The 19,215-nt window shown below is 33.3% G+C and overlaps 1 protein-coding gene across 7 annotated transcripts in view; it reads right to left on the bottom strand.

The window, feature by feature from the left end:
- ARAP2 (ArfGAP with RhoGAP domain, ankyrin repeat and PH domain 2) overlaps window positions 1-19,215 on the bottom strand; it is a 116,219-nt gene that overhangs the window by 35,050 nt on the left and 61,954 nt on the right. For all 7 annotated transcript variants that reach the window (XM_090139570.1, XM_090139567.1, XM_090139568.1 and 4 more), the window contains 9 exons: window positions 17,180-17,324; window positions 14,858-14,960; window positions 13,836-14,034; window positions 12,294-12,357; window positions 6,737-6,900; window positions 4,620-4,832; window positions 3,154-3,259; window positions 1,916-2,063; window positions 1,050-1,118 (listed from right to left, as the gene is read on the bottom strand). In XM_090139570.1, the coding sequence (XP_089995696.1) occupies window positions 1,050-1,118; window positions 1,916-2,063; window positions 3,154-3,259; window positions 4,620-4,832; window positions 6,737-6,900; window positions 12,294-12,357; window positions 13,836-14,034; window positions 14,858-14,960; window positions 17,180-17,324 (1,211 nt within the window). The remainder of the gene's footprint in view (window positions 1-1,049; window positions 1,119-1,915; window positions 2,064-3,153; window positions 3,260-4,619; window positions 4,833-6,736; window positions 6,901-12,293; window positions 12,358-13,835; window positions 14,035-14,857; window positions 14,961-17,179; window positions 17,325-19,215) is intronic.

Raw genomic sequence — 19,215 nt, 5'->3', positions numbered from 1 at the left:
AGACAAGAAGGAAATAAGGTAAAAATAGACTCAAGGTAGCAAAGCATCAAACATGATATTTCAGTGTGTTTTTGCAAGTGGGTTTTTGTTTTGTTTGTTTGTTTTTATTAATGGCTACAAAGTACCACAAAATTTACCAGAAAATTGAAGACAGCCTTCAGAGAAAACATTATAGATCTTTTCTCCTGCCAACTTTCCATTCATTTCTAAAGGCTGATGAGCTCCAACACCACTGAAAGATTCTCCTCCATTACTTTACATTTTAGAAAAAGCTTCTAAGTGTCCTCAGCTTGCTTCCCTTGACCTCTCTTGATTCATTTACCTTGGTCATGTTTATCTAACTTATCAGTTTTTGGTTTAATGAGGACTGCACACACAGACTACTCTGACTGCTAAGTATGCTATCACTTTGCAGTTTCTTAGCAAATCACAATTTATTCAAATCTAATTACAGGTACAAGTGAAAATGAAGATAATAGTAAGATCTCCCTGTTTGCATATCCCATTTCACAAAGTTCAGTTTGACTAAGAAACCATGTTTGAATGTGTTTCCCCAGCCATATTTGTACTCCATATATGGGCACCATATATGGATGTAAAAAAGGATATGGCAGATGATTTGAATACTCTGAGCTTACAGGAATTGTTGCTCGCTAATAGAGAGAGACTATATGTACCAAAACACTATGAAATAATAGAAGTATTAACATACAATTTAAAGTTTTTAATATGCATGTTTAAAGTTGGTCTCCATTTTCATACTTAGACATTTTAATTATTTCTATCTAATATATGAAGCGCTGAAAAGCATGTAACAACCTGCAAGTTATGTTCTGGCCTGAACACTGGGATAATTGCAAAGTATGCTTTACAAAAACCGCTCTACTTTATCAGTTCATGCCTCATTTTTATTTCCCTCAGTTCTCTAGTTAACAACGCTAGTCAGTATACAAACTTAGAAATTTACATTACATAAATTGAAGTATAAAAACCTGTAAACAACAAAATTTCTTTGTTAGAAGCATTTGCATTGCACTTTTGCCACTTACCTGAGTGTCTTTCCATCTAGTAATAAAACTGTTCTCTATATCCATTTGTTTGACCTGGTCTTCATTTACCTGTTTAAAATCGAACATTTTTATTTAATTAATAATTACAAACTACCATAAAAAATTATAACATTAACTAGAAAACACTACAATATAATAAACTGATAAATGCAAGTAGAATATAAAATTAGATACTTATTATTAATGGCTAACACTTCTAGTAATCATGTTCCTATGGAAGAACCATGTAAAATATTCTGCCCATCAGAAAGACTATTTCATTGATGGGATCATTACTATGAACTTTACTATATTAGAAGAGAGAGGACTGTATGAAAAAATTGCCAAGCAGAACGGTACAGACAGTCTAAGCCAAAATGGCTGAGATGAATTGCTGCTGAAAATCCAGCTGGATTCAATGCTCATTCAAGGCCTAAGAAATCAAAATTTACTTCCTCTAAAATCCTTATTGCAATCATAGCTCAAACACTAAAACATAATTCTTCTATGCTTCAGTTCTGACTAATACTATAAAATCTGAATGGAAGTATTACTTTTAATAGTTATCATCTCAAAGTTTTCTTAGGATTGTCAGTAATCAGCAGCAGCAAGTGTGCACCATCCTGGGAAAAAATAGCTCACACAGTAATTCTATAAATACAGTCTTTCCTTCACAGGCTAAGACATTTGGGAAATAAAATTTAAAGCAAACAGTGAACTACATCCACTGAATTAGAGTTCAATAGTACTGCAAATCTTAAGACAGTATAACCAACACCAGGATCATATCTAACATTAAGGACATTTCTATATTTTAGCATGTCTAACAGCAGAGCAATTAAGACACTTTATATAAAGATACCCACGTCAAAAAGTTGCACATAATTTTTAATTAGATCTTCAATTACATTGACTTCTTCACTAGTCTGGCCTTTAGTTTGAAATAAGCAAGAAGAAAACACCAGGGCTAGATTATGAGGGTTCATATGATTTATTTCAGAGCATTTCTGCACCCTGTTGAAGGAAAAATAAATATATTTAGATGATCCCATAATTCCTTTAACTGGTCTCTAATGAATATGGAGAACATTTCAAAAAAAAAAAAAAAAAGGAATGAAAAACCTAGTGTAATCTATTACATTTTTATTTACCTCTTTATATTCTTTATCTTGCAGCTTATTACAGAAAGGAAAACATATGCTTTGTATCTGCACCTTGAGCAGTATCAAAATCATTTGTTGAATTATGTATTTATGTATATGCTACAAACCAATCACCTTAGAGCAATAAAAACATGGAAATAAATTAGGAATCTTTAGTTTCTGTACATGTAGTGAAGTCTTCATACTGTATTTACATAATATGTTCTCTCCTTTATAAGCTAACAAATTTGCCTGTTTATAAAAATGTATACAAACTACTTTCAGAACATTTTAATCAGTACATTAACATCTGAACTGAATAAGCTTAGAAAAATCATTAACTACAATACTTAGTGTAACCCTTATCCTAGTAAATGTACCAATCAATTTAGTAATTGTATACGTAGTTTTTAAATAACATCTACTAAGTAACTGCTCTGAGTACAGAAAAAGAAAGGGTTTTCACATTTTCTACTCACAACACTTTACTAGGAATAATCTGAATATTCTCCATGATTATCACAATTGCAAAGTGAAGTAAAATTATTAAATGTTTGACAGATGGCTAAACTTGAAAATTGTCATTTCCAGTATAGACTGGGGAGGACATTTCACCCCCCCCGAAATTTTTTTTATCTCAAGAAAAATTTGCAATACTTTGCTGGAAAACAAATAGACTAGGGTAAAAAAAAAAATCAAAATTTGTTTGGACTCAAATACTGACAGTCCCCTATCACTATAAAACATTTCCATCGTGTTGATATTTATAGTTACCTATTACTAAAGATATAACCACAGACACATTATAAATTAAAGGTAATTAAATATTATTAATAAATATTATTAATAATTAGAGGATAAGCTCTTAACGCTTACTAGCTGATGAAGTGATCCACATTTTATTCGTGGTGGCATTATGCATTCCCGGAATTTTTCTGCTACAGTGCATTATTTACATTTACCTGTAAAGATGTTCAATTAAAGCAGCCAAAGTTGCCTTATTGACTGGTGGAAGTGTACGAATAAAAGCTCCATACTTCATCACACGTTCCTTTTCATTTTGCATATCTACCAGAAAATAACAATTACTGAGCCTTAATGACATGTACTAAAACTCATCAACAATTCTCATTAACTATGTCTGCATCATCTAATTATTTAAAATTGTAATTTACTCAATCCCTTCTTTGTGAAGAAATACCAACAATTTATTAAGGTCTGTTATTGTATGTTAGTTCAAGGAGAGAACATCAGCAATGAGAGACTGCATACTGGGCTCATGAAAATCTTCACCAACAGAAAAGACCCACTGTCACCATCGCCACAGCTGAAATGCGCCACCCTCTGCCTAACAGCACTCAGATCCACTGTTTAGTCTCCACAAATGTTCAGTGAGTGTTGATGAGCATCAAAGGATGCAATTTTTTCTGCATGAAGAAACTAAATGACACACCTTTGCTCCATACATACTTCCATGTCAGACACCATTTTGTCAGACTGCTCCTCTGCTGCTATCTGTCACACAGCAACAAAACATAATGGAATAGTGGTGGGAAGGAACCTCTACAGCCATACCACCAACATCCACCTCTGGCATCATGGGCCAAGATGATAAAGTAGGAAGCATTACTTCCACATCAGCCCTTGTAAAATACATGCTTCCAAGAGTATCCACAGCTGAGGAAAAAAAAATATCTTTTCATCTGCTTTTTTTGTTGTTGTTGTTTTTTAAATTTGGAGAAATGTCTTCAGGTCCAAAGTAGTTTAAAGTTTTTAAAATAAAAGACTAATAAGAGAAGAGGAAAGGAGAAAGGCAGTAAATAAGTTGTACAAAGCTGAACAATGGCAAACAGGAATTCCAGTATTGTATCCAGTATCTGAGACACAGTCTTAACCCTCTACCTTTGTGTCTGCCTCTCTGTGCTGAATATAGCACAGAGGCTATGGAGAATGGAATATGATGGTTGGTTTTTTTAAAACATTTTCTACTCTGTCCTTGTTTCTCTCATGTTTCTGAAAAGAAAATCTGCAGAATTCCTCCAATCTCTTCCAAGTGATTTCTAATACTCTACAATAACTACTGAGCTAACCGTATTTACTGAGTAACTGGGGAAAAAATACAAACAGTTTAAAGGTCATATAATCTGTTTTCCTAGAGGTTTCAATCTCCCCATAAGTACTGTCCAGGACACTTTTGTACAAAAGGACAGAATTCCCTTCTTTAAAAGATGCAACAGAATTTTTAACCCGATGCACAAATCTAGAAGTTAAATCAGTGTGACGCTGCTATGTACTTTCACAAAAAAAGAGCTAACATCTGAACTGCTACAGATATGACTTTTTCTGATATCTGATGATAATGATATTATGAGTAAATAAATTAGTATTCCTTCCATTTATTCATAATGAGTATTATTTAATATATTACCTAATGCAGAAATCCAGAATGGATAGAGTTCCTTAGTGAGAATTGCATCATCTATTTGAGAAAGAAAGCTTTTCAATACATCAGTCACATCTTCAAGTCGATGTTTTCCAGCTCTCAGTTTAACACTCCTTGCATCTTTTTTAAAACTTTCCAGCAGTTCAGCCACATTGGACGAATTGCCATTCTTGAGGTATATATGCTTGCTACCTAAACCTAGATAACAGAAATGCAGGATAGAATATACAAATAATTATCTGTAAAATTGCATGTTCTTTTAGAAATTCCAAACCTTCTTACATGAAGCTGTCAAACAGATCACATTTCCTACTAGTGTCTTTTGGACTTTTGGCATACACTAACAAGACTATATTTGTAAATATACATATCATAAAATTAATCAAGCCTTGGGCCACAACTTCAGGAATGTTTTACACGCAGTTCAACAGATCTCTTCAGTACTTCCCAAATCTATGGTCTGAAAAGACACAGTGCAGGAAAGAAGTTTCAATGGCTGATACTGATTCTGCACAGTTATTAGTTACATTATTCCTTATCAGTGCTCACACTATTTTGTTCTCCTACTGATCTCGCTATCAAAAAGCTAAAAATTACTAGAAATTATTACTTCTTTTCTGATTTTCCTCAAGTCAAGAAAGACACTATGCAGCCACTAATAAATGGCTGAAAATATCAAAGCCAACTTAAAAAATTAAATTAAAAAAATCATAATTGAAGATAGCAGTGACTATCTTCAATTACTGCATATGAAAGTAGTCATTTTTTTTTTAATACTTGTGGAAATTTTATGTGGATACTGTTCCTCTATTTCTCTTCGTACAAGATTTTACTGTATTTCTCCACATTTCTTGAAAAAGAAAATCAGTATCTACAAAACATTGCCTTCCTTATGTAGCTGTCACAAGAAGTATTCTGTCAAAACCTATGAAATTATGTTTTGTAATTCACTTGTGATGCCGACAAGCACTAGCATTAGATACTGTCTTAGTGTTGCTATTGTCAGGAACAGCTGTTGGACCTGATAGTGTCTGTCACGAGTAGGACATAACCAAATACATAGCCTTCATTACAACAACAAAAAAAAACACCCATGTATGTCTACAAGTAACATACATATAACTGTTTCAACTTCCAAGTGAATATTATAACATCCAGTAATTTTGATCCTGAAAAAAAATCTATACATAAATGAAGTCTTAATTAAAAAAAAAACATTAAGACATTGTATTTTAATTTAGAACATGTATTATCAATATTTCCAAGTTGGGAACACCTCTATCAACACTTCAGTGCATGAAACAGTGTAGATTATACTTAGAAAAATTTATATTGCTAATAATAAGAAATAATTTAGCAAAACCATTATTTCTTAGTTTAAGCCAACAACTGTAACCCAGATACAACTATTTATGATAATGAAGTGTTGCCACATTTAAAATTTAGTCAGATTTCAATCAATGAAGTATAAATTAGGCCTTCTCATACTGACAGAGGTTATAGACACATCTATCCTAAAGATAAATTTGTGCTGGGTTGATAGGTATTTAGCATTTCGCAAAAGAACTGATTAATTTGCAGCAGTGAAAAGGACACAGGCATAATCTTAATATCATCTAATGCTATAGAAAATTACACTGGCAACATTTACTCAAGCAAAGAGCAAGTCATTATACCTCCCTAGGCTGCTATGAAAAATCAGCAGCCTTAAAACTGAATTTGATTCCACGTTAACATCAATTCCTTGGATTTGCTGATCAGTTCAGGTGTTCTTGCCTCACACAGATTGTTCTTATGGTGCTGCAGAGTTCTACACTGAGGCATGGGAGACAAAGACTAATCCATATCAAGCAAATAAGTCAATTTTAAAAATACTGTGGTGGGCATGTAGGGGATTTCTGTAGTTGTACTTCCACGCACTTTTTATTCTCAGACACATGGCACTGTACTTTACCACCACATCAATGAGTGGTGGGGCTAACAAGAGGTATGATTTTACATTGAGTAATATATATAAACTCATTCAGTAATAAGTTCTCAAAGTGTAGTGATTTAGCTATTATATAAACTATCTTAGGTTGAACAAAACATACTGTACTTACCATACTGTGTAACAAATGCTATACAGCTGTTCACGATAATAGGAACATCATTTTTGCTGAGCTGCTGATCTTGCAACGCATTACCATCTGTACCCGCTGCTTTTTCAATTGCAGTATACCAGACTATGAAATCCAGCTTTGTATGGCCATGAATGTACAGTGTTCTGGAAAGTTTAAGAATATTTTGAATGCACAAAAGAAAGAAAAATATGGGGTTATTCTACTATAACAGCATAGCAGTTGTCCAAAGAAATGGCTGGAATTATTATTAATTCCTTATTACATTAAGGCACCTTCTACAACACAGGATTGTGGTGGTGGCCTGTTAACAGCACCTTTTCTTCCAAGCTCATTTGTGGTAGCAACATCACAATAAATAAACAAAGAACCACAAACCTTTGAAAGGACCTGACCAACACTATTATTCCTCCTCAGTCTTTCTCCTACACCCTGCATTCATATGCCCAAATCACAGCTAAGCAGGAAATAAAAGACTCACAGACTTCTTTTCTACTTTCCACTCTGCTTCTCTACAGTGTGGAAGTGATATACTGAACTTCCTTCTTTCACCTGGATCAAAAGGATCATCCCTGGGAAATTATACATTTAAGTAAGGAACATAGATGAAGTAACTGAAAGTTAAGGTATAGCAATACAACTGTTTAATTGCTTGTTTATGTCAAAGCATGGTCCTGTTCTGATTTTCTTATTTAAACAATTTTACTTGGGTAAGCTTGTTGGGTGTTTTTGTTTGTTTGTTTTGCTTTTGCTTTGCTTTTGTTTGTTTGTTTTTTTAAACCATTGTCAGAATAGCTTCTGGGGAAAGCTACAGAACTGAACAGTTTTAGAATGTATGCTAACCTATATGCACGCATAAAACAAACAATTGTTTTAAGTTAGCCTAGCAATCTTTTCTATATACATACTCTTCATCTATCACTAAATAAATCCACATTTTCTTTAAGATTCTCAAAGTAGAAACAAATACTATTTTTAAGTACCTGGGAAAACACTTTTTTACATAATAGTGAAAGATTCCTTTTTCTTTTTTTGTCTGAATCTTTTTATTTTGCATACTCATTTTTAGCTTTATTGTCTTGACAGGAAGTTAGGATGCAGTCAAAGTACAAACTCAGACCCAAAATCTGAAGTGTTCTCAGGATCCATCACAGCAATTTCACCATTTAGCAGCACAGGAAGATATACTGAAATATTTTGGCTTCCTGAAGACTCCTTTTAAAAAAATCTCCACTTCTTGACAGTGAAAGTCATATTAACCACACACACCTGGATAGAAGAAACTCAGACTGTTTTCCATTGGGAAAAATCAGTAATTTGCATAAAGCTCTCAGACTTTTACAGTAGAATGAGTGTGTCTGATTCAATACATTCAAACATTTTCTGAAAATCTGTCAGAACGGATATCCTACATAAGCAGTTCTCAAGCATCAGCTTCCAAAAAAAAAAAAAAATCACATCACCCTGACATATTTTAGTATTGCTATTACCATACACAGAGGAAATTAAGCATCTTAAGTAGAAACAGAGTCTGCCAATGAATTTTACAATATTTCTTCAGTACTATTATTCACAGATCAGTAGAGGCTAAGACGCTGAATAAGAGACATGTTGCTTCCCAACACAAGGCATGCATGCATATTACTTTTTCCCCACCTCTGCAGAACAGGTGGATTCACATTACAGTATTATGCAAAAAGAAAAACTGAAGCCTCAAAATAATACTTTCTGTAATGTAAAGAATTATGAAAAGGAAGCAGTGAAAATAATATTTCTTTTCAAGAAAAAGTGGGCAGCTACGCTGTAAATCAGTAAGTAGTATACTGAACTTTAATGCTAACCTAGGCATATCTATGTTTTCAAGCAGTGATATGAAAGTCTAAATCACATGCCTGTCAATCCACCTTCATGATATGTGAATTACCTAAACTACAAGAAAAAGAATATCCCGATTTCTATGCATCTTCCTATCTTCTACTCAATAAATCACAACAAAAGAAAACAAAATTATCAGAACTACCAAATGATTGTGCTCTCATTGTTTTCTAAAATTTGATAAGGTATCAACTTAAATAATGGACAAAGAGGTTTCTTAATAATTTTCAAAGAAAAGGCAATGTATTTTTAGGTAGCAGTCTTATATTCATGAACTACAGGTTCCTAGTAACAAAATATAACTTTGGATGATACTCCAGTACTGCAGAATTTAGGTTGTTGAAAGAAGGCAACATGTCAGAATGAAATCTAGAATACAGCTTGCCATTTCTAGGAAGAAATCAAGATCACTTAATTATGAAAGCAGAACACATGAGAAGGTGAATGACCATCTTATTATGCCATCAGAAAACAGCATCGTAAGAAGTCAAGTAACACACTACTTCAAATATCTTCTAAAAAAAATGCCAGTTTTGGTATTTTGAAAATGTACTAGCCTGGTTTAGCCTTTCATGATATTACTGGGCAATGTACAATGGTACAATATGATTTCCCTCTCTTATTTTTAAATTAATAGTCTTCTATCACTGAACATGACAAATATGATCTTGCCTTTTATTTTCAAAGTAAAAATCAGAGGAGAAAAGGATCAAAAGAAGGGAAAGCAATTGAATTCACACTTTAGAATTCAAAAAAATCTTGTATATTGTCTAGTACTATCCTTTCTGAACTCTTGTATTTTACGCAAGGTGGAAAGTATTATACACCTTGCCTTTCCAAATCAACCGTAAACTGCCTTTGAGTACTTATGGATCAGATAAACATTCAGTTTATGTACCCCATGAATTTAATAGAAGGATAAATTTATTAAGTATTTAGAAGTCTAGAATTAATTGGATTTATTACATTATAATTATTTCAGCAGTAGGAGCTGAAGTTTTTAATGATTCTGTAGCTGTTTATTTTTGTAAGCAATCACTCATTTATAAGAAGTCTGTTTAAAACAACTTAAATAATCCTTATACCCACAGCAACCTAAAAGAAAATTATCTAAGAAAAAAGTGTATGATACATCTAATATGCGATCTTCCCTGATTACTCAAATCCAATGACTGAATTTGGTGTCCTGGGGAATGGGAGGGTATGAGTATGTTTAATATAAGGAAAGTTAGACAGGGAAGTCAGTAACAAAACAACACAAGCATAGTATGAACTTCAGCAGGAAAATTCTCAAGGCATTTTCATAATTTCTTCTGATAAAATTTAGTAAGACATGGTAGGACATAGACAACATTTAATTCTATACATAAAAAAAAAAAAAAAAAAAAAAAAAGATGTTGCAAGGTTTCCTGAGTGGTATTTATTTTATTTTTGAGCTTTCCTTAAATCTGGAATGTCTTATTCTTCTACTTCATATTCAGTCTTGGCATAATGATTTGAGATTATATCACTTATTCTAGATAAGTGACTAATAAATCAATGTGAAAGTTGCCAGCAGCACAGTACATAGATTTATCACTTGATGAGACCCTACCTAATCAAAACAAATTAGACAAGTACTGATATAAAATAACAGACAAAAAAGGAAAACCTAGGAACTCTCATATATTATTTAGATGACACTGACTTCTCAGAGATAATAATTTCCCTAGCATTTGAAGGCGAAAAAGGAGTATTGCTGGTTTTGTTTCCATATACAAAAATTGAGTCTGAAGATAAAAGTGATTTTATATTTAGTCATTTCCCACCAACCTAAGTTAATTTCTTATCACTATAAGAACTATCATACAGCTGTGATAAACACTTGGATATTTTGGAATCACATCCTGACCAAGAATCATTGTCCCAGAGCTCATTCATCCATATGGCTTAAGATAATGCAAAAGTTATGCTTTTTTTTTTTTTTTTTTTTTTTTAATGGCAGACTTCACTGAAGAAGACTTCATCATAGTTATGATTACCATACTTCAGCTAGCACTCCTCTTAAAATTATTTTTAGATAGTTCATATTTTCCTTTTAACTACTGAAGCAGTTCTGGGAAAACCTATTCCTGTAACCTATCATTTGTTAGTGAAAAGATTATAGTAAAAGAAATAATAAAACCTGACTTGGAGCTGGAAGTTTTGCACTGATATCTATGAAATCAGGTGCATTGCCTGCATACGTCTGTTGGACTGCACCTTGGGCACCGGATACCTCTTGTTCCCTACTTGGTTTGCGTATCATAGTTAATGGTGAATCTTTCAAAACGCTTATTGGAGAGAAAAAACAACAACCAGGAAAAACTGGTTTTTATCTTTTGTCTGTTTATGATCTACATCAACTGACTAAAATCTGGAATGTAAATATTATCTTTGGAAGAGTTAAAATTTATTGAAATAAAACAAGATACAACAACATTCTCCAACAGTTTTCTGTCATTCTAAATGGATTTCAAAGGCATCTGCTGTTTATGTTTCCTCAACAGAGAGGCAAGAAATCGTTCTTTATTAACCTATTATCAGCTATTCAGAAGTCTGTGTAAGAACTGATGCAGCGTTTACACAGATGTTTGCTCAATAATCCGTCACTGGTATTTAAATGAATCTATTACAAAATAATTATTATTTTCAATAATTTTACTTTCATCTTTAAATCAGTACACACACGAGGCAGAAAAGTGGTATCTACATTTGATTACCATCTCAGCAAAACTCTAACACCATGATGGAAGCAAGAAGTAAACATGATCTGTCTAAGTATGCTTTTTTTTTCGGGGGGGGAAGAGGGGCTAATGTACTGTTGAGATCAGGCATTACAATAAGGTTAACCAGGAGACACATGTATACCCTGTTGATCTTGATCTACACAGATTTTGATACAGAATTGTGGGACATACGAGAGATAAAATAAGATGTGATGAATTGTCTAGTGTTGCTCCTCACAAGTGTTCTAGAAGTATTCTTCCATTACATACTGAAAGAAGTTAAATCCTTTTGAAGAAAGTTATTGGCAGATTAATCTGACTGGGAATCATTTTCTCAGTGGAAAAACTGCATTTAATTAAGCTATCCACTTTTAGCTAAGATTAGATAGCTTTCAGTGTATCACTAGTAATAATTGAAGCTCTTTTCTTAACTAGCCATAGTTAAATGCAGACACAGTTATCCTAAATCTCCCGTCTCTTGTAGGGTCTGCTTTTTTCCTGGCATCAGAATATAATCAATCTTTATCAAATATCACTGTATACTCACACTTTGGAATAAAGCACTCTGGCAAAACACGTTACCCACACAGATTAAACTGTCACACAAATAAGATTCTTTTCAACTTTTAGGCAAAATACATCCCAACATGTCAACTTAAAAAAATAACACACAAAAAGTTTATTTTCCAGATAATTGATATTGTAATGCATTGGTTTCATGGTAAAACTACTGATGTGTTGTGCTCCCTGACATGAACATGAAATGTAGTTAATGCACAGTCTTTCCATACTTTAAAGAGTCTTCAAATTCACTCTAGCAACCACAATTAAAGAAAGCTCCGTGGCTGATTAGCAAGAATTCTAAAATATTGATTAAAAAAAAAAAAAGTAGATCAAAGCTACTTTGGGGACCTTACCTTCCTTTTTCAACAAGCAGCAGGACATCTATTTTTTCTCCATTTTGCATCATGCTACTGATTGCTGAAAACAAATCACACATTCATATGATATACAAATAAAATATATAGACAACAACAGATGTGCTTTCAGAATGATCTTCAGTGACAAAAGGTGCATAAAATACTTAAATGCAACAAATATAAAATGCTACTTGATAACCAGAACAAAATTCCACAAAAAACCACAATACAATGAAGTTTGCAAGAAAAAGTAATATAGAAAACAGTTAAAACAGGTTAACATGGACTTTTTAAACGTGAAAACATCTATATTGAAATTAAATTTGTCAAGACAAATTTTATGGAATGTGATTCAAAAGAAAATTGGATTTTTAAACCTATTAATTTATTTGCATCTTTTTAGCGGTAGATATTTATAATAAAATATCTTAGAGGAAATTCAAGTACACTGTGAAGATCACTGCCACTCTTTTTTACATTATTTTATGCTATTTCTGTTTAAAAACAAGCAAACAACTACATCCAAGCATTGTAAAAAGAGCTACATTATCTATAATAGAAATAGCATCTCGGTAGTTTTCAATAACAGAGCTTATAAAGCTGTACCATACACTATGCTATATTACACTATACTGCCTAAACTTTTAATTTCAAATCAAAATATAAATATTCACAAATTTTAAAAGATATATAGAGTCACAAGAGTATTCTTTATTAAAAACCACCCTTGTGGCATTATTAACAGTAAATATAAGGTGGCAGTAAATAAACAATAGAAAACCCAATGACATTTAGGAAATTTCCGGTAAAAACAGTCCATAGTCTCACAGCATTTGCAAAGAGCATCATCAGTAAAAAGCTAAATTACCTCCCTTGTCTATGTTACTTCATCATAAAATCTCAGTTTATTTTTAGTTTCCTTTATAATATAGCAAGTAGCATTACCTTGCTCAGTATAAAAACAAGTAGGGCAGATATGCTTAAACAAGATTCAAAACGTCACAGATACTGATACAAAAGACCATTTGTGTAAGTATTCTTATCTATTCCACATCATGATATGGAGAAAGAAATATTTTTAGTATCAGAAAAAAATCTATTAGTCCATGAAACATTTCTCCTAGAGAATTATAATTTTTTCCAGTACATTTGAGTATTTTAAACTAGGCCTGTCAATCATCTCAAGAACATGTTCTGCAGTTAGCATTTCTGCAGTGTCAAAAATATGAGACAATAATCCCAAAAGGTCATATATTATTATTCAATTCTGTACTGTTATAAGAAAGACAATGCTGCAACTGGAACAAAACTTGTCCTCATTCATTAGGAAGTTGTAGAAGTCTACACTAAGTAGGGAAAAACATAACCAAGACAGAGTATGATTTACACTAGGATGTAGACCGGAGTTCAGAGAGCATGTAGCTCATGCAAAGGGATGGTCAGTGAGATCAGCAGTGTTTGCGATTTTAAAATGTAATGGCTATATCCTTAACAGTAGAGTATTTCCTGCATTCTAGATGATAAAACCAAAATTCTTACTTAGTTCTTGTAGCCTCCTTAGATATATGGAATCTTCTTGAGCACTCTCCATTTCAAGACAAAAATGAAGGCTTGACTTTTCTATAGCAAACCAGCCTTTTCTCCATTGATCCAGGCTATGGCAATCTTTGTAGTACAGCTGGCCAATCAGGTCACAGTCCCTCTCTAATAAGCATTCAGCTACTGGGGGAACAAAATGCTAACAAACAAGACAGGGTGAGTTAGATTTAGAAAAACAACCAACCTCTTCCCCTAAAAAAAAAACAAACCCAGACATTGCAAACCTGTAAAAAGATGAAAGCTGCAAAAAAAAATAAAACTTACCAGATTTATCACTACACAATCCAAATATTTTTTGTTTTCAAACTATAACTGTTTTAACAGGTAATGTGACCGTTAGCATTTGGTGCTATATCACATAGAGTGCTGCTTTGTGAGTTGTGTTTCAGAAAATAAAAGAATTGCAACTATGAATAACTTAAATAATTTCATACAGTACCTGTCTTAATAGAAAACCATTAATATATTTTTAAGGTCAACATTAAAATGTTGTTTCAATTCTTTTTTTCATTCTATTGTACTGTTCTGTTTCAAACATTAAATCACAGAAGTATTCTTTCCTGTTTCACAGGAAACTGTTACACATGAGATAAAGCAGCATTACACAGAATTGCAGGGATTGGAAGGGGCCTCGAATAATTATCAAGGTTAACACCTCTACTAAAGCAGGTACCTTACAATAGGTTGCACAGATAGGTTTCCAGATGGGTCTTGAATATCTCCTTGGAAGGAAATTCCATATCCTATCTGGGCAACTGGTTCCAGAACTCCATCACCCTTGCTGTAAAGAAGGTCTTCCACATATTATGCTCAAGTTTAAGGCCATTACTCCTTGTCTATCTCTACCCACCATTGAGAAGATCCTGACCTCATCCTTTTTGTCTCCCATCTCCCTTCAGAGGCAATTTTATTAGTTGTGCAAAGGCTCTGGACCTAATTGAAAAGGTGATTATCGGTATTACCTTAGCTATTGCCCAAGTCCATTTTCTTTGTGAATATGCACTTTCAGCTCCAAACAAAAAAACACGTTCTGACAATAAATAGATTTCAAAGGTAAAGATGTCCCTAAAGCAAGCAGGAGGAAAAAGGCAGCAGTATTTAGTCTTCATAACAGTAGACATACACAAAGTCAATTTCTCTGCACTGTTCCATTGTTACGTATCTATGGAACAGAATCAATTTGTCCTTCAATCTTACAAATAAACCAAGATAATTAACACATTACATGTTTAAAGGCTACTCCATAACATTTTTTTCAGCAATTCTAAAATCAGTAAAAATGTTTAGATATAGCCATTAAAATTCAGAGGTAATACTTCATTTTTTTAATTGCATGCAATCTCAGCAAGTACATCATCGTAATGGTTTCAAAACATCCAAGTTTAAGCAGACCAAGGCACTGAATAGGAAGTTTTAAACAACTTGTCGCAGAATCAGAAATGTCAGTTTACATGTTCTTCTAGATATCATTTGTTCTAGTCTCCTGATCTATGTGGGACTACCACTAATTATAAAGCAAACCAGCAGTAGCTTTGTCTAGCCAAGCACTGAAAACCTTAAAGAATGGAGACTCTCCTGTTTCTTTCGGCAACCTGTTCCTCATTGCCATCAACTTCCTCATGAAAAGGCTTTTCCTATCATTCACCAAAAGTTCTAGGGATGACATACACAGCAACTGACAGTCCTTGTACCACCTGCTTCCACCAGCAGCAGAACCAGTTTGATTATGTCATGTTTATGACTAGTCCTTGAAGGTACTGTAGCTCTTAAAAAAAAAAAAAAAAAAAAAAACTATTTAAGCAGATCGACTCTGCTTTTTCAATTTCAACTGTCAAATATTTAACTTTAAAAAAAAGGCAGTCCATTTGAAGTCAGGAGGAATTTGAAAAGCAATGTTTTGTAGATCTTTATGTTGAAGACTGATCTTAGAGTTTGCCATTTTAGTGTGATTTTCTATATGACCACACCCTAGAATCCAAAAAGATTAAGTATGCTATTTCCTTTCAGTACTGGAGACTGAGAATTGCTTAAATCTGAAAAACTGATCATGGATCAGATATTTCATTCTCAATGAGTACTTCAGAAATTATAAGTAAGGACTTCATTATGACTAGTAGAATAGCCATTTTAAGGACAGAATATTTCACTACACAAAAATATCAAAATCAGGGAAGCTTCTCCTATAACACTACCCAATCTCGGATAAAGCACATAAGGAGATTAGTTATTTCCTTGAAGTATTCTGCCAATAAGTTTTTAATTTAGGTAATATTCTGAAGCAGAACCATTTGCAGATGTTGCAAGAAATACATTATATTCCATGACAAAAAAAAATCAAAATAGTATTTTTCTTTTTTTTTTTCCAGATATCATAATGCTATAGTACCATAGATTAGTGAAGACTATTTCCATCATATTTCATTGCATTTTAAGGCATCATAATTTTTCACTCTCTCTTCTTTCTGGACACACTTTGTAGTGGGTAAGTCTCTTTATTTTTTATTTCCTTTATACTTTCTAGAAACTTAATGAACAGAATTTTTCCTTTTTTTTTTCCCCAGACATTTCTGTTTTGTAGCTACAAATACCTATACAGTATTATACCATACAAAGATCTTGTTATTTTACAACAATACACACAGACACAGAAATTTCAAAAGAAGTGTTACGGATTTTTTAGACACATCCAAAGTACAGACTGAAGTGTTTGTTTCAACAAACACATTATCTGAAAGAAATCAACAATCACTGGGATGCAACTCAGATGAATCTCTATGTGAGGTTTTAATATACTGAGAGGATGTGTAAGAGTTATAAGAGAAAAGTAAGACAAAGAAAATATGTTATCTTCAAACTAACTTAGCGTTCAAACAGTTACACTGTTGTCCTCAACTGCAGAACAAGGAACAGGATTCAAAGGTTGACAGATCAAAACTAAAGATTATGGAGAACTCTAATCAAATGTGTTATCAGAAACAAGCAAAGCAAAAGTTTTGACTTGAGGTCAGTCCTAGAAATAGAAATGACTGTTAATTTTTCAGTTTATCATGACATCTTTTAAGTGCTAAGAAGATGCATTTCAGTTTTAGTAAGAAATAGACATATCTAATTTACGCTGCCTTTTTAAAATTACCCTAATATTTTCATTATATCACTTAAAAAAAAAAAAAAAAAAAAACAAACCAAACACAAATATCACTTATCACTTACTTCTTGAAGGCAATATAAAATAATTCAGAATTTTGGAAATGTTTATTTGCTGAATTATTAACTTTGGAACATACCCTCTGTTTAAAAAGCAATCCGAATTGTGCACTACAAGACAGATAACCTCGTTGATGTCAAGCATACCATGAGGAGTGGTAGCTTTGTCATTCTCATAGTAGCTGAGAAAGCCACTTTCCAAAGTGCACCATCTTTTGTTGCAATCTGTGGTTAAAGAAATAATAGATAAGTCAGTTGGTTTAATAAGAAACAAATTACCTCATTCTGCAGAAGTTGCCTTACAGGACGCATAGCTCTCTTATATCATTTGTTCATTTATGTTGAAATCTCAGTTTCATTAACTTCAGTGAGCAAGGAATTCAAGGTCTGAATCGATAAATACTATCTAACAGAGAAAATCTATCATATGGTAGTTTAAGAAAATATTTTTAAATATTATACTACAAAACTTAAAAAGTGTCATATGTGATAGTGTATGAAGGACGTAATTTCTATGAAGAAAACAAAGATGCTATGTTTTTTAACATTGTAAAAAATATTTTTAAAAGTTATGCTACCAAAATAGAGTAAGATGTCAAACTGAAGAAGAAACAAACTAACTGAACAACCTTTTCAAGATACATCTGCAGCTGAACTCAATTCTCTTCTATCACAGGCCCAAGTGTCACATAATGAAATTGTACAGAATTTATGCCTAGATACTGAGGTAGATAAATGGAAATATCATAGACAAATGCTACCTATAGCTGTTTCAGGATTGCATGTTCATATTAGAATGCGTTTGAGTTCTCTATTGTTGTTATTTTTACATGTACATGGCAAGGTTAAATTCATTTAAGCAACACTGTGGTTAACAGAATACTAATTACTCAGTGCTTTCAACATGTGATAATACACAGATGCTGAGCAAGTCTGGTATTTCACCCAATTCATTTTTTATGTTATTTTCTATGAGTCTTACATATTTTTAGAAGTAACTGGATACTATTTTATTATCTTTTACTGGATATCATGCTAGTTTCTATCTAGCTTCATCCGTATTCTATCTAAATAGGCATTTGAATACATAAGAACAAAGTACGTAAAGGCATATAGGTTTACAGGAGCTGAGCATAATACTTGAAGAGTTTGATTATTTTCCTCCATTCCCTACCCCAAAGAGTGCCTGTTCTACAAAATGGCTCACTGCTTCAACACTGACTAAACTACTACAACCTTCAAGAATAACTTTAGAATACTATGGCTTTTAACAGAACTCCATTAAAAGTTTTTCCTGAAAAAGCAAAAAAATTAAACTCAGATCAAACACCTAATCTTTATTTTATGATGTATTACATTAGAATAGCAGCAATGAGCTTTCTTCCTGCTGATCATCATCAGGTGTTAACTATCAATAACTTTCTCCCCACAAATATTCTGTATTTTCAGGGGACTGGAGCACCTCCCCTACAAAGACAGGCTGAGGGAGCTGGGCTTTTTCAGACTGGAGAAAAGAAGGCTGCGGAGTGACCTCATTACAGCCTTTCGGTACCTGAAGGGAGCCTACAAACAGGAGAGGAATCCACTCTTTGAAAGGGTAGATAACTGCAGGACAAGGTAGATAACTGCAGGACAGTGGTTTTAAGTTGAGGGAAAGAAGATTTAGGTTGGATGCCAGGGGGAAGTTCTTTACAGAGAGAGTGGTAAGGTGCTGGAACAGGCTGCCCAGAGCAGTTGTGGATGACCTGTCCCTTGAGGTATTCAAGGCCAGGTTGGATGGGGCCCTGAGCAGCCTGGTCTAGTATTAAATGTGGAAGTTAGTGGTCCTGTATATGGCGGGGGGGGGGGGGGGGGTGGAGATTCATGATCCTTGAGGTCCCTTCCAACCCTGGCCATTCTGTGATTCAGATGCTGTATCTAGCTTTTATAAAAGCTGGGTTCAATTCACAGCACTGAATGAGTTCTTGAGTTTCTTTCTGCAGTTAAGGCTCAGCACACAAGAGGATACTGCAAGTTGCCTGTGTTGACAAACAAAGCACTTAAATGTTCAGCCCTTGTCACCAAAGGCAAAGCTGTCAAACTGACTCAGAGGAAATTTTGAACTTAAAACACTAAT

This window comes from Phasianus colchicus, chromosome 4, assembly GCF_987193195.1.
Source record: "Phasianus colchicus chromosome 4, bPhaCol1.hap1.1, whole genome shotgun sequence".
Taxonomy (NCBI): Eukaryota; Metazoa; Chordata; class Aves; order Galliformes; family Phasianidae; genus Phasianus; species Phasianus colchicus.
The sequence above is the reverse complement of the archived record's forward strand: the minus strand, read 5'-3'. Positions and strand labels throughout refer to the sequence as shown.